The sequence below is a fragment of the Bactrocera neohumeralis genome, unplaced genomic scaffold, assembly GCF_024586455.1.
Source record: "Bactrocera neohumeralis isolate Rockhampton unplaced genomic scaffold, APGP_CSIRO_Bneo_wtdbg2-racon-allhic-juicebox.fasta_v2 cluster10, whole genome shotgun sequence".
NCBI lineage: Eukaryota > Metazoa > Arthropoda > Insecta > Diptera > Tephritidae > Bactrocera > Bactrocera neohumeralis.
The window spans coordinates 8,279,594-8,295,617 of NW_026089623.1; the positions used below are offsets into that span (position 1 = coordinate 8,279,594).

Here is a 16,024-nt window from a genome sequence, read left to right on the forward strand (position 1 = left end):
GCTACTAGACGCCAAATTAGTGCATACGCACTAAAAACATAAAATATAACACAGTCAATTTTCAAAAATAAATAAAATCAAAAATAAAGTTAAAGGATCACCATACTCCCAATGCGATACATTGACGCACCTGCTCTTACAAAAGCTAAGGTCGCTCTCATCACAACTATCCAACCGCTTCTCATATACGTATGGCTGGGTTATGGGAATCAGCTATACAAAGCATCAACTTAATTATGAAGAACTTTATATTTTATGGATAGAAGCCGATCTCCATTCAGGGCCATTCTCTCGCAAGATCCCACTAATTTCATAGTCCTAAATCTAGGGCTAAGGTGTACCCATTCTGGCCACATCTTAGCCAGGCGTGGAGTTACTATCCTTTATAAGCCGATAACATAGAAAAGGCAAATAAAAAACAACCGGTATACCATACCGATGAAATAAGAAATTTTAAATAATCGCTAATGAAATGAATACAAGCAAACAACGCATACACTTGTTTGCCATAATAATGAGTCGTCAAAAAAGCAAAATCAAATAAACCCGCAAAATAAAGTTTCTTCCCTTAAGCACCTACCCGCATATTAAAATGCACATTCTAATACATGTGGTATGTTTCAAACCAAAATCCGTACTCTACACACACGGATAAATATGAGTAGATTACAACTCTATCAAGAAATACTTCTGCTGTCAGAACGTATTCCGCGCTTCGGCTACTCTACCAGCAGTTTGCCGAAATAAATGCAGCAGCATATACATATGCAATACTAGGCAAAATATGGATGTTTAAATGAGTTAAGTATCCACCCACTCTACCCGGGTAAACTGGCGCACCCTAACTGGACAGCTTAATTCACCACCGCTGATGACACCAACACAACTCACCATACCTATACACCCACTCATCAAAAAGGATGGACAAAAAGGGAAGCAGACACAATTCGTTCTACACAAGCCGCCCAGCACAATCGTTTCTTACTCACGCTACTCTCCCTTAATCCTAAAAGTCAACCACAATCCACGTCAACTTTTCGCCAGCATTTACAATCAACAACATTCGCTCATCAACCTTCATCAAGATATTCGATTCCTCGTGCCACATCTACATCTTCTACAATCGCTCAGCGGTCCGGTTGGTGAATCATATCCACTCGCTTCGTACATTCGGCTCTCGAATATAACTTTATATTTTGTAAACATACGTCTTAAGTAAACAATAAATTAAAATGATTATCCATTTAAAACATGTGAGCATGTGGTTAGTATTATTATTAAAATATTCAGACTCTGTTTTCGTCAAGACGAGAAAGGTTTATTTGAAAAAATTGGTATTCCATCTTTTGCAAAATTAAAGCAATTCTTGATTCTAAAATGTAGGAATGGCTTAAATAAAAAAATTATAGATTTTGATATTGTCCCGAAGAGAAAAAAAACCTGGAACAAATTTACGGCATTAGTGCATAATGAAATGGTTACGAATTTTCTAATCATCAAATATAGAAAGTCTCTAAAGATTCACATATTCCATCAGCTGTCTCCTGATGCATGCGCAACTGTGTTATGATTATTTCTTTTTTTTTTTTTTGCTTTAGAAAACGTACCTTTCATTCATTTATTCTTGTGTGGTGTAATTTATTATAAAGAATTTTAATAGTTAAGTTTTAAAAACAGAAGAAAAAATACATTTGTATTTTCATTTGTCGTTTGAACGATTCACAATGGTCAAATTGGTCTAAAATATGCACTAAAGATAGCGACTGTGCCAATTTAAACACGCACAAAGTCATCGCAATGACCTTTTTGTGCATGTAAACGCCAAGTGATGGTACTAAAAATCAAACGTGAAGATATCTACAATTACAGTCTAAAAGGTGTCCTATTTTACTCAATGAAAATCTCGCTTTCTTTTCAAAAGTAATTCGCATGGACTACTCAGAAAAAATAATGTCGCTAAATACCCAGATATCGGTGCAGTCCAATGGATATAAATAAGAGGGTGGAACAGTTTATTTTCTAAAATGTATTCCCTTTTTTAATACCAATTTACATATTAAGTTGGAAAATATCCCCTTTTCGCCTTTTTGTCTTTTGAAATTCGCGGCTATGTATAAAGCGTTACAGAGCTCGTATCTACCAATAATATATATCTTTGAAAGGTCTTGAAATAATCTACAAAACGACGATATACATGATTAGTTTGGATATTGCGTTCAACAGTTATAATCGCCGTATTTTTTCCTAGAATTTTCGAGCATTACCCCTGTCGGCCAGCTTGTCTAGCTCTTCATACCCACGCATTTTGGCCTCTCTCTTTTTCTGTCTGCAAATACATCTCGCTTCCCTCTTCAACTCTCGGTATCTATCCCATCAGTCTGCTTTCTCTCCGTTGCGACACTGCATTTCTCATCGTACCAGCTGTTCTTTTACATTTCCGAAAACCAATGGTTTCGTTTGCAGCTAAACGTAAGGAGCTTGAAATGCCGTCCCACAGTTCCGTTATACCGAGTTGTTGACGAGTGCTCTTAGAGAGCAGGAGTACAAGCTTAGTAGAAAATCGTTCGGCTGTCTGTTGTGATTGCAGATTTTCGACGTCGAACCTTCCTTGTGTTTGTTGGTGTGCGTTTTTTGCTGCACAGAGGGATGCGAATCTTGGCTGAAACAAGATTGTGGTCTGAGTCGATGTTAGGACATCGGAGCGAACACACGTCCAGAACACTGGAGACGTGATTGGTGGCTTTTCGATCCGGAGACAGCGAGGTAGCTTGATGTGTTCTCTTGTGCTGGAATCTAGTACTACAGATGACCATATTTCGGGTCACGGCAAGGTCGATCAGTCTCTACCCAATTGGGGATGTTTCCTCTTGGAGTATGAATTTACCAACTGTTACGCCAAAGATACCTTCTTTGCCCACCCTGGCGTTAAAATCGCCAAGAACGATTTTGATATTGTGGCGAGGGCAGTACTCATAGGTGCCCTCCAAGCGGTCATAGAAGGCATCTTTGGTCACATCGTCCTTCTCCTCCGTCGGGGCGTGGGCGCAGATCAGCGATATATTAGGTTAGGTCAAATCATACGAAAAAAGCCATGTTTTTGTGATTTTTTTCCTGACGACACAGTTAAAATTTATTTATCCAACCAATGGCACATTGAAGTCTGACATTTGAAAAATGTCTTATCAATTTTTTACAAAGAAATATTAAAAAATACGGCAATGTAGCAATTGTCCGGACGGGTCTCGAAAAAAAGTTAAATTGCGGTGTCCCTCATAACTCGTTGCTGGATCATTTGAAATCAAAAAATGAAAGTTCATTCGTTAAATAATAGTTTTCCCTAGGTAACGCTGTAAGGGTTTTTTTTGAAATTCCAATTTTTGAATTTTTTCAAAGACTTATAAGTGAAAAACACAATTTTTTGGGAAAAAATCGGCTAATTTGTTATTGCGAAATCAAAATTATGAACAAAAAAAAAGAAACTCTCCAGCTCCTCGTAAAATATGTACAGAAATAATGTTTAAAATTTCAAAAGGATCGGTGCAGTAGTTTTGATGTTATGAGGAGCACCGACTTTGAAAACGTGAGTTGTGGGAAAAACGCTTTAAAGTTTCACATACGCTCAGAACCAAATCGGAGGGCGGAGACTTACAAGTGTATATCTCCGTCAATTCTGTTTTAATTGCTCTCAAATTTTCACAGAATAATCTTAACATATTATACATTAATATAAAATAGAAAAAATGCAAAAAAAAATAGTACCTTACTCCCCCCTTAAATCGTTATGCTTAGTGCGATTGCCATGGTCGTCATTAAAAGGGGGGGTCTCTCATCCGAGGCTGGTTGTTATTTTTCATTGGGGGTGTTTTTTACGTGGCGGGTCCCAAACCCAGCGCACAACCCTGTGTGTGGTTACTTCAGCTCGCCTTCAAACGGATGTTCTTAGGCTACTCAGAGGATACTTGGTCAAAGACCGGAAGTCGTGAGCTGCTTGAAATGTAAATATAATCGTTTCTGGCCACTTCCAAGTGCATGCCGATCAGAGAACTTTCCTCACTTGCGTGAACTTCTACACTCTCTCATTTCTACTCACTCAAATTAACAGCTCAAAAAAAGAAACACCCTAATGTATATAGTGATTTCCACAAAAACGTATTTTTCACCAAAACACCTACAATCTAAATAATTACATGTAAGGAAAAGCTAAGCTCGGGTATAAGCGAACATTTCATGCTCTTGCAACTTGCAAAGATTAAAGCCATGGTAATACTTTCAGGTAAATAAGTCCTCTTAGTTATACAGGTCTATATTAACCCGATTCAACCTATTTGTACCACATATGCGTATTAGTATCAGGAAAATATTCGCTCTGAATTTCAATTATGTATCTCATACATTGCGCGGAATTTTTGGTATGAGGTCAACTATAGTCTCTGGGGTCCACATATTCGTTAGCTAAGGGATTGAACAGTTTTGAGTCCATTTATACAATTTTTGGTCATAAGGTGATATATTTCAAAAGATTACTGGTGCAAAAATTTTTCCCGTTATATTAATTGCTTTTTCATTTGCATACAGCAAAATTTAAGAATCCAGTGAAATTAAAAATTATGTTATATGGGAAGTTGACATAGTTGTAGTCCGATTTCACTCATATCCACACTGTTACATTGGGATGTCAGTAGAGTAGTTGGTGGAAATTGGACGGTCGGGTCTCGAGATATGTGATTTCTCCCAAAAGTGGGCGGTTCTACGCCCATCGTCTAATTTTCACAATAGCCCCATAAAGCCCTCTCATACCGGAGGTAAATTTAAGTGTCTCTGACGTATTTAGTTATTGATTTATTGCGCTTTTAGTAGTTATCATTCAATTTCATCTATTTTCACACTGTCGGTAGAAGTTCGTATAATCTTTGCGCTAGGTTTTAATTTGGTTGTATATACATATCTACATTTTACTTATTGGAGGGCGGGACCACGCTCAGTTTTTTAAATTTTTTACTCTTAGGTGCCCATTTTTACTGCTGCTATATTACACTTTTAAAGCGAATACTTAGTTCAAATTATATTAATTTAGTGCTTAGCTAAAACACTTGATAAGTTTTCGGTTAATGGCGTTTTGTGGCAGTGGTACAATAACGCCCTCTGCGAACCCTTTTTGTTTTTTTTGGAATGCGCATACCAAATTTCATCGAGATATCTTAATTTTTACTCAAGTTACAACCAGCATGGGCGGACGTACAGTCAAACAGTCACCTGGATTTCAACTTGTCCCTTCATCCTGATCATTTATATACATACATATAGAACTCTATATCTGTCTCGCTTAATTTTAGGTGATACGTCCAACCGTTAGGTGAACAAAGCTATTATACTCTTCAGCAACCTGTTACAAGAATATGAAAACTGTCAATGTAATTAAAGAAACAATGAATAAAAAACAGTAATTCACTTTGTTCCGTTGAAACTTTCAAATCTTTCCACACCTGACCTCTTGTTTACTTTCCCCACACGAAACATATGGAAATATAATAACAAACTAAGTATTGTGCAACTGAAAATTTTTATGAGGAATAGAGTTTTTATTTTGCCATACTCTATCTGGCAATTGCAATTTTGCACAAGGTGCATCATAACAATAAAAAAGAAAGGAAGAGTTTGATCAAACATTTTATAATTTTGCAAATTTCAAGGATCAAAGCAATACTTTCAAATATTGGTAAAACGTTTACATTAAAAATTTTTTCTACAAAATTATGAATGGAATGTACTTCTACTTGGTATCTTATTAACTTATCCGTACACTCACACAGTTTTGTTTAATACCTCCAATATTTATATTAATATCAACATCGAATGAGATATACATACATATGTGATATAAAATCTACCAAATGGTCAAAATTTAACATAAGGAAATTTGTGTATTAGGAATAAGAGGCTAAGATCCAAGTCCAAACTAACTACATTCATATTCAGTTCATTCAAGTTCATCAACGGTTATAACTTAGGAGGAAAATCCGGAATCACAGTATAGATTATATTATAAAGTTTCAGCGCACGGACGGATGGACAGAGAATTAACTGAAACTCAACGAAAAAAGTAAATTTTTATCTCAAGAATTGCTACAGTTACCACAATTGATGACATAAAGTGTTATATCTCGTCAAAATTAAAAACGGACGATACTGACATCTAACTTTAAATACGGCAGTAATATTTCGTCTTTTAAGATCGGCATTGGTTGTTGACAGTTGGCCACCTGGTGTCCTGGTGCCTTTCTGCGTGATTGTGTGGTTTCACTGTGGTTGTTGCTAAAATACCAAGAAAACCCTTTGATACAAAAACCTGATTAATAATAATTCGATGAGTATTTATTAAATATCATTAATTGTAATTTTAAAATCATCGCTTTCACATAAATTTGGCTAACTTTTTGATAATGCGATATTCAATAGCGAATTTGAAATCTTTAGATTGATCGGTTGAGCAAAATAGAAGGTGTTATCCTGTTTGCTGTACATTCTTTAATTGCATCTGAAGAAGTCGAAGATGAGAAACATGCAGACGTCATTGAATTTAAGTTTGCGTTAATGGTGGTCATATTTACTTAACTTATCATATATACTGACTCAATCGAACTTATCTGTAAATGTGATGCATGCTATTTTTTTAATAAATAATGCTTTTTCTATGGCAAAAATACTGATTCCTTAATTGTTTTTGGAGATTTCAACGTACAGTGTGTAACATGGAAATCTATCATTAATTACATCATTCCTGTTAGTTTTCGCTTTTGTTTTAACGAGTTCTTAGATAAAATGTCGGAGTTGGGTCTTCACTAAACAAACAAAATTGGTAAGTTTTTAGATCTGATTTACGTTGATAACGCTTCAATATTCTCTGTTGTCCGATGTTATCCTTTGGTTCTGCCAGAGGACTCTTATTATCCTGCTTTGGAAATTAATATCGAAATCATAGCCAACTTACTCCATAATAATACACAAGACTTTTGTTCTCGTTTCAACTTAGCAAAAGCTAAATTTAAGAAGATTAATTGTGAACTTTCTAAAGGAACTTGGCCAGATTACAGTGGTAATATTGAATTTAGTGTCTCCCATTTTAATTAAACTATTTTAAATTTGTTTGAAAGTTCCGAAATGAGTTGTTACTCAAAGAGAGAATTCTAATTTGTGGTTTTCGTGAGAGTTATTAAATTAAAAAAATACCATTTTATACTCTTGCAACTTGCAAGAATCAAAGCCAGGGAAATACTTTTAGGTGCAAAACCAAACATATAGAGTAAAGTCAGCCAGATGTTCGAAAATCCTGATATTAGTCACATAGGGCCATGTTTCCGCTCAAATTTATCTATTTAGGCACAAAGATACACTGTTATGAATAAAACACGCTCTTTTATTTTCATTGGCATAACTTACATATTGGCCAATATATGCGGTACAAAGTCACCCCGATGATCAAAAATTTTTATATTAGGTATATGTATTGGTCCGATTCAACCCATTTTAGACATACAGACATACAGACAAGTCACCCCGATGATCAAAAATTTTTATATTAGGTATATGTATTGGTTCGATTCAACCCATTTTAGACATACAGACATACCATTATAAGAGAAGGATTGCTCCTTAATTTCAGTTATATATCTCACACATTGACCGACATTTTCGATCAAAAGTCAACTATAGGTACACTTGAACAGTTTTTATTGGATGTAAATAATTTTGGTCATAAGGTGGCATACACTAAAAGCATTAATCGATCAGAGTTTAATCCCGTTATATTAATTGCTTCATGGTTTGTGTACTGGAAAGTAAAAGAATCAAGTGGAATTTAAAATTGTGCTATAAGGCAAGTAGGTGTATGTATTGTCCGATCTCGCTTATTTTCACATTGTAAGATAGGAATATGAAAAAAATGCCACTTACCAAATTTTCTCGAAATCGGTTGGTCCCTATTAAACCGTATCATACCATCCTTTTGGCAAAGATTTACGCTTCTGGGAGAAAGCGGGGTTTTCATCCGATTCATCCATTTTCACACCGTATTTAGGTTTTCTTTTAATATTCCTGCTGGGCAAATTTGATTGTTGTAACTTAAGTTGTTTAGAAGATATATACATACATTAAACTTGTTAGAGGGCTTTTCCCAAAAAATTTTGCCAACAGATGCTCTTGCATCCTCTTAATTTAGAGCTTAGTTTTGGCACTCTATATGTTTTCTGTTAATGGTGATTTGTGGGCGTGGCAGTTGTCCGATTACGCCCATCTACGGAGTTGATTTTTTTTTGTACTAAAGAACCTACAAACCAAGTTTCATCAAGATTTCACAATTTTTATTCAAGTTGCAGCTTTAACGGATGGACAGACAGGTAGTCAACCGAATTTCAATTTTCCGCTCATCCTTATCATTTATATATATACACATAACCATATATCTCAATTAATTTTAGGTGATACGTACAACCGTTAGTTGAACAAAACTATAATACTCTGTGGCAACTGGTTGCAAGAGTATACAAATAATATTATATTAAATATATAATATATTATATATATAGTTAAATATGTTAAAACAATAATTTTATTACGGCCCAGATATGATACCCTTATGCTTCTTTTAAAATGTGCCACATATACAAGGTGTGTTCCAAAGTAAACAGGTTTTTACAAAAACAAACAGAACAAATGGTTTTTTTCGGCAAAATCAATTTATTTTATTCAAAATAGTCTCCTCTGCCAGTCTGCCGTTGCAAACATTTTGAATGGCTTCTAACACCCCTATTCTGTACACTTGACAAATTCAACATATTTCTAATTTGTCAAAATTTGAAATTTATCAAGCATTTCGTATTCTGTGCCTGAAAAAATATGTATTTTCTTTATAAGTTGTTAAGATGTCAAATGCTCTTGACAGTGCTCGTTATGAATTAAATATTTGATTGTGCATCTTGTTGTGAAAATGGAAGATATTTTACTTTTGTTATTATTGTTAAACGAAGATGAAAATTTGTGAGAATAGGAATCGCGCGTGGCATTTAAAATATTTACGCGACGATAGCAATCCATTTTCTGTGAGCGAGAATACCTTTGGGCAAAAAATTTGAAAAAATTGATGAACTAGCCCCACACAATGATCAGAAAACGTCACTACCTTTAACTGTAATGGTTCCATCAGCTTTGAACTTCTTTGGACACGGCTCATATGTATCAGGAAATGTGTAGGTAACAACGTCAACTTGCCCATGAGTCAGTCGTCAGTTCAACAGAGGAAGAAACTTTTATAAAAATGGGGCAATTATTATTGTAATACAAATAATAATATACTAATTTACAGCCCTATTCTGAAAAAACCTCTCAACTGAGTTGAAAGGAAAAATTTGAGAGATTTCTTGTGAGGCATATTTTGTGAGGCTATTCTTGCTCAAACCTCATAAGAAAAAAGCTTAAAAAAGTCACCACGTGAGGTAAAAAGCTTTTTGCTGTCAAACAGCTGTTTTAATAAAAATAAACAAACAAAAACCCAAATGGATAATAAAAATATGTATGCGTCTGTGTTTGAGGGTGAAACAATCCCATTATGGGTACAATCGTTTGCGCCGATTGTGCCCTTGATCCCAAATTTCGTGTAAAATCTTTAAGAGAAAATTGATTTATTTATTTATATTTATTTTTATTTTATTTTACCCCTTCTTTGTATCTGAAACATCCTGCGCGCTTGAAGGGAAATAAATTTCACTGCCCTTAACATCCATAATTAATTTCGAAATAAAGTGCAGAGGTCTAGACACAGAGGACTGGCTCATAGAGAGCATATAACTATTACCAACGCATTTTTGGTAAGAGCCATGCCCGTAAAAATACAAACACGCCAGGAAACGCAGATCAAAAGATATACTCGACTTCTGCTCATCATGCGGCACCAATTCACCTATAAGCACTTTACATAGCGATTTTGGGAATCGAAATGTATTTATAATTGTTGTGTCTTGCATACTAAAAGGATCGATTTGTCTCGCAAACCCTTTAACACTTTCCTCCTACCGCCCGATTCCTCCGCCTCAACAATTGCCGCATATACAAATAATAGTTCCTCCATGCTAATTATAACACTCAATTCTCAATTTTTTTAAAAAATGTAAAATATTGATTTAAAACAAAACAAACACAGATGTTTTCTATTATGATGGCTGCTTTCACACGTCACAGATATTTGTGATAATAGTGAGCATTTGAGCTTTTGAATTTTCGCCAGAATAAGGTAACCCTCACTATAGTGAGAAACATCACTGTAGTGAGGTTGGTGACTTTTGTGAGGGCATAAGAATAGGGCTGTTAAGGTAATTTATTTGATATCTATTCCAGATTTTTTAGAAAATTTGGAATAAAAAGCACCATAGGAGCAATTGACTGCACGCAAATTGCTATCAATATAATTTGAATAGATATCAGCTGTTTCTATTTACATTATTTTGTTCACCACGCGTGTGGGGAAAAGCTTTGCGAATTGAAGCTTTTACTTTTATCAAGATTGGCACAGAATACCAAAATATTTCGTGCTTTATAAATATTTAAGTTAATTTTCAATATTTAATAATTTGTCAAGTGCACAGAATAGGGGTGTAAGTCTGCATAACGCTTTCCTTTCATGGGCAAATGCATTTTTCCGAAAGGAAAGAAGTCACACGGTGCCAAATCAGTGATTAATGGTTAAAATGTGATTTTTGGTCAAATAATCGGTCACAAACGTCGATCAATGAGACGGCGCATTATCGTGCAACAAACGCCAACTTTCATCTTCGCGATATTTGGGCCGAACACGTCGAATACGGCGCACCAAACGCTTAAAAACTCCAAGGTAGAATACCGCATTAACGTTTTGGCCGGGTGGAACAAATTTTTTATGGACAATACCCTTGGAATCATAAAAACAAATCAGCATTGTCTTCACTTTTGACTTCTCCATGCACATTTTTTTGGGTTTTGGCTCGTCCGGTGCCTTCCATTGAGCACTCTGACGTTTCGTTTCGGGATCATATTAAAAACACCACATTTTGTCACCAGTCACAATATTGCAAAGGAAGTTTTTGACCTCTTTAATGATGTCCTTCGAATGTTGGCTTCAGAGCAATTTTTGGTGGTCAGTCACTTTGTGCGGAACAAACCGTGCACACACATTTGGTAAGCCCAAATGTTCGGTCAAAATGCGATAAATTGATGTTTTGGAGATGTTCAGTTCCATTTCCATGAATTTCAATGATGATTTTGGCTGATTTTTGATGAATTCGCGCACAGTTTCGATGTAATTTCCGGTGATCACGGATTTTGATTGTCCCACATGTTGATCGTCATTTATATCTTCACGACCACTTTTCATTGAAACCACTCATGCACTCTGCTACGGGAAAGGCAATCATCGCCATTAACTTATTTCATCAATTGAAACGTTTTGGTAAAATTTTACCAATTTTAAAACAAAATGTAATGTTGGCTCTTTGTTCGAAGTTCATTTTCGCACCAATAACACAAACATACAATGAAATGTCATGAAATTATATAGATGGCGCCACCAGGGGCGCTAAACTCAAAAAGTCCTGTTTATTTTGGAAAGCTTCTTGTATATTTATACTAATCCTTAACAAAACTATTTAATGTACATATCTCTTAAGGCTTATTTCCAACAATATAGAAAAAGTCATTTATAAATCCTTTACATAAGAGTCATCCATTGAAAACTATAGGGGAATAGCAAAGTTGTCAGCAATACCTAAACTTTTAACTTTCTGGACGTCAGCACGGTTTTTTTAAAGGGAAGTCTGCAGTAACTAATTTGCCAGAATTGTGTATAAACAGGCATACTGATGTTATATACACAGATTTTAGTAAAGCTGTTGATAAAGTAAACAATTCAATTTATTTGAATAAACTGTATCTTTTTGGTTTTCAACCAATATTTCTAAAATGGGTTGTTTCTTATCTTAGTGATAGAACTCAACAAGTTATATTTAACGATATTTTTTTTTTTATTTAATTAATGTGTTTTTTCAGAAGATCTGTAGATCGTACTTCATTTGTAATAAAAACCTTTAGCTTATAGCAAGCTAAATATGCAATTTTGTTGATCTGGTAGTAACTATGTACCCTAAACCCAATTTTCATCTTCATGCATCTTCCATAATTTTTAATTTTAAAAGAATTTATGGATCCGCTTACTACAAAATTTTATTTACATCTTCGAGAATTCTAAAGAATGCTTCTGTGGTATGGAATCCTAGTTGGCAAGTCCATTTGGAGACGTTAAAGTCTGTTCAAAAACAATTTTTACTTTTTGCCTTAAATCATTTTTTGGGATTTCAGGTTAAATCTCCCCTCATATACTATAGGGTAAATTCGCATTGGAAAATTATTTTTATTTACTTTGAAGTACAAAATGTGTGAAAATAATCATAAATTCAGGTCCAATTCACTTTTCCTCGATATGACCACCTTTTGCCTTAACTGTGGCCTTGAGATGGTCAAAAAACAAATCGCAAGCTACCAGAATGTGACTTGCCGGTATTTTGGCCCACTCACGGACAATGGCTTTCTTCACCATCTCGAGACTGGTGTATTTTTTTTACTTCGGTCCTTGCTCTCCAAAATGGCACAGAGAGAATAATCCATTAGATTCGCATCTGGTGAATTCGAGAGCCATTGTGTGGTCGTAACGAAGTTCGCAACGTTGTTTTTCAGCCATTCTTGGTTCACTCCCGCTTTGTGAGACGGTGCTGAGTCTTGTTGAAACGTCCATGGTTTGCGACCGAAATTTTTGTTTGCTTACGGCTTCAAAGCAGCCTCCAGAACACTTTCCCGATAATATGTCGCATTTACTTTGACACCAGGCTCAATGAAAACAATTGGATAGCGCCCATCTGCGGTGACAGAGGCCCAAACTTTTATTTGTGGCGGGTGCTGCCTCCTGGTGGCCAACCGATGACTTAGATTCTCGTATGGACGTTCGGTCAAGTAACGCACGAATTGCTCAATTGGACAAATTTTTTTGTCAGAAAACACAATGCTCGGAATTTGACAGCTATCGGCCAAGCTAAGCAACTGCTTCACTCTCTCAAGTCTTATTTGTTGCTGCTTCGGTGTGAAATCATGGGCCTTTTGGAACTTGTAAGCCTTAACCTTGAGCTCATTTTTCCATATGCGTCAGATGCTGCAGTCGGATATTTTCAGTTCTTTAGCCATTTGATTGGCAAATTTATAAATTTGTATGTTGTATGGAGTACGTCTTATCATTCGACTTCATTCACTAACGGTAAGGGTTCTTATAGGATTTTTACCAAGCGAATTTGGTTATTGGAGGCTTAGTGGCTTACGAGATAAGTACATTTAACCTATTAAAGGGCGAGGCTGTGTCCATTTTTTTTGTAATTTTAAGCCCACAGGTGCTCCTGGCAACTGCGTTCCGTGTGATTTAGTGCTTGGTTATGGCAATGAAGCAAAGTTAAAACGATAGAGTAGATGACTCATTCAATCGATGCTTTAAGTGCTTAAGAATGAAATTGTTTCAGTCGATGTTTGAAAGCTCGCATTGTCATGGTGAAACAAAGAATTGTGTACCGCTGTAAATATGCTGCTCTGACTTGTTATAGTTGTATTGTTGCGACATGTCTAGTTTTTAAAAAAAAAATTGGGTAACCATTTCAATCGATACGATTTCGATTGAATTCACCATACCCTCCTTTATGGAACTTCATTGCAGAAAACTTAATTAAGTTCTTTGATGCACTGTTACTGAGTTGATCTACTTCGAAAGTCGAAACTTTTCGCGATTTAATTTCTGTATTTACTTTAATTACTGCAAACAACACATATAGCGCATTATTGCAAAAATTTTCGAGTATGTAGAACTTAATAAATGGCAAACTTTACGACAAAGTTGTGTGTTGCCAGATAGCATCACTAAGGTTGCCAAACTCCGAAATATAAAAGGCAACCTACGTATACCGATATGATTAGTTTTAGGCGTTACAAACAACCGTTAAATGAACAAAACTATTATATAAGTTCATTATAGTCTAAGCAACTTGTTCTAAAAATTATTTATATAAAAATTAATTTATTTGAAGGAAAATATCAGGGGCAATGGCAAGAGGGAAAACGTCACGGATATGGTATTCGGACTTCAGCTCCCTTCGGATTAGCATCACATTATCGACGGAAAGATATTCACGCGTCCTTAAACTCGTTACGAAGTTCAGACATTGGAGAAGTCGACAAGGTTCGGTCAGAAGAAATAAGAGGGGGTTTCGTGCTAACTGCAAGATCGGATAAACTACCTGCTCGACGCAATAGTTTGACGGAGAAGTCAAAAAAAGGATTTTTATCTGTAAGACGTCATCTGATAAGTAAATACATTATAATTAAAAAATATTTGCTAGGGGTTTAAAATGCGGAAACAAAAAAGTACAGGAGATTTGGAGAAGCGTGGCACCTTAACATCCAGCAGCGTAAGGTCAACGGCGTCAACCTCATCATGGGCAAGCACCGGATCAGAACAATCCAACCTAACTACAAGGTAAAATAATATACTTTTGCCAAAGGAAATTCCAGAATAATTGTTCCTTTTCTTAAGGTCGGCTCACACAGATTCCAACGCTAGCTTTACAATGGAAGATGAACAACTAGATTCTGCAGTGACTGAAATATATATGGGGGAATGGAAGAAAGACAAGCGCTGTGGACATGGTGTTGCTGAACGTAGTGATGGGCTTAAGTAAGTATAATAAAATAGTTCATACAAACGTCGTTATTATAATTTACTATCGAAGATGAAAGATCGAAAGCAGAATTTTCGGCATATTTTATTATCAAAAGGGTAAAAATGCAGCTCAAGCAACACCAGTATTATGTGCGACATTAATTTAAAAATAAAAACACGCGTTTTTTTCTATGCCCCTAAATCAAAACAGAACTATACATGGTAATTACTTAATCACGCATATATATTAGTCTAAGATCCCACCATAGTACGACCATCACCCATCGTATTACGGGATGAAAATAATTTTTATATAAAATTTGTTAAATTGAAATATTAATTTCGAGGAGGTTGCCTGGAAATTGTGATGCTAAGTGTAATTAATTAATAATTAAAAAAAAAGATGTTTTTTTTTAACATTACACCCACTCTCTTACGCAATAAGCAGTAGACTAATCGAAAGCATATAGCTTGTAGAATATGCAAACACTGTGTTGCCTTCTTTTTCCCGGTGCAATTATTGGGTTGCCAGGTACATACAGGTAACTTAAAAATAGTGATTTGCACCTCGACTTACGCGATAAACCTTATACCAAAATAAAGATAATTTTATTGCGAGTATAATGATATAAGGTTGCCTGCGAAAAATTGGTGCTGAATCCCGGTTGCCGAGTTTTAAAAAACGAAATATTCGTGCGGCTGAATACGTGCGAAAGATACGAAGTATAAATCAATGAATTAATCAGAGAATTATAATAAGGAAGGTTCACGGCGCTAAGAACGTAAAAATATTTTTCGCTAACTCGGTCGAGATGGAAGAGTTTCACCACTGCCAGCTCAGCAGGAGAAATTTTAACATTTTCGCTTGAACAGAGCTGAGCGAGGAATGACAATTATGCTCAAAACTATATATTGCTCTATCAGACGTATGTTCGCTCTATTGTTTATATTTTTATATGTACGTTTATATGCAAACATGTGATTCGTATGAATTCTTTTTGTGCATATTATTGAATACATGTGCAATTGAATACATTTGAATTAGATTACTTTTTAAGCAATATTCTTAGTTAATGTGGAAATAAAGCCTACTTATACCCTGAACAGGGTATATTAAGTTTGTCACGAAGTTTGTAACACCCAGAAGGAAGCGTCGGAGACCCTATCAAGTACATATATTAGGGTGTGTCATTCTGAGTCAACCTTTATTTTCAACTGAAAAACAGGCTAAAAACTTTCGAAAATGTAAAAAAG

General features: G+C 35.4%; 1 protein-coding gene across 1 annotated transcript in view; it reads left to right on the forward strand.

Annotated features, from left to right (window-relative positions):
* LOC126765047 (radial spoke head 10 homolog B-like) overlaps nucleotides 1–16,024 on the forward strand; it is a 199,337-nt gene that overhangs the window by 36,080 nt on the left and 147,233 nt on the right. Inside the window, exons 5-7 of the mRNA XM_050482631.1 lie at nucleotides 14,139–14,398; nucleotides 14,451–14,587; nucleotides 14,645–14,785. Of these exons, the coding sequence (XP_050338588.1) occupies nucleotides 14,139–14,398; nucleotides 14,451–14,587; nucleotides 14,645–14,785 (538 nt within the window). The remainder of the gene's footprint in view (nucleotides 1–14,138; nucleotides 14,399–14,450; nucleotides 14,588–14,644; nucleotides 14,786–16,024) is intronic.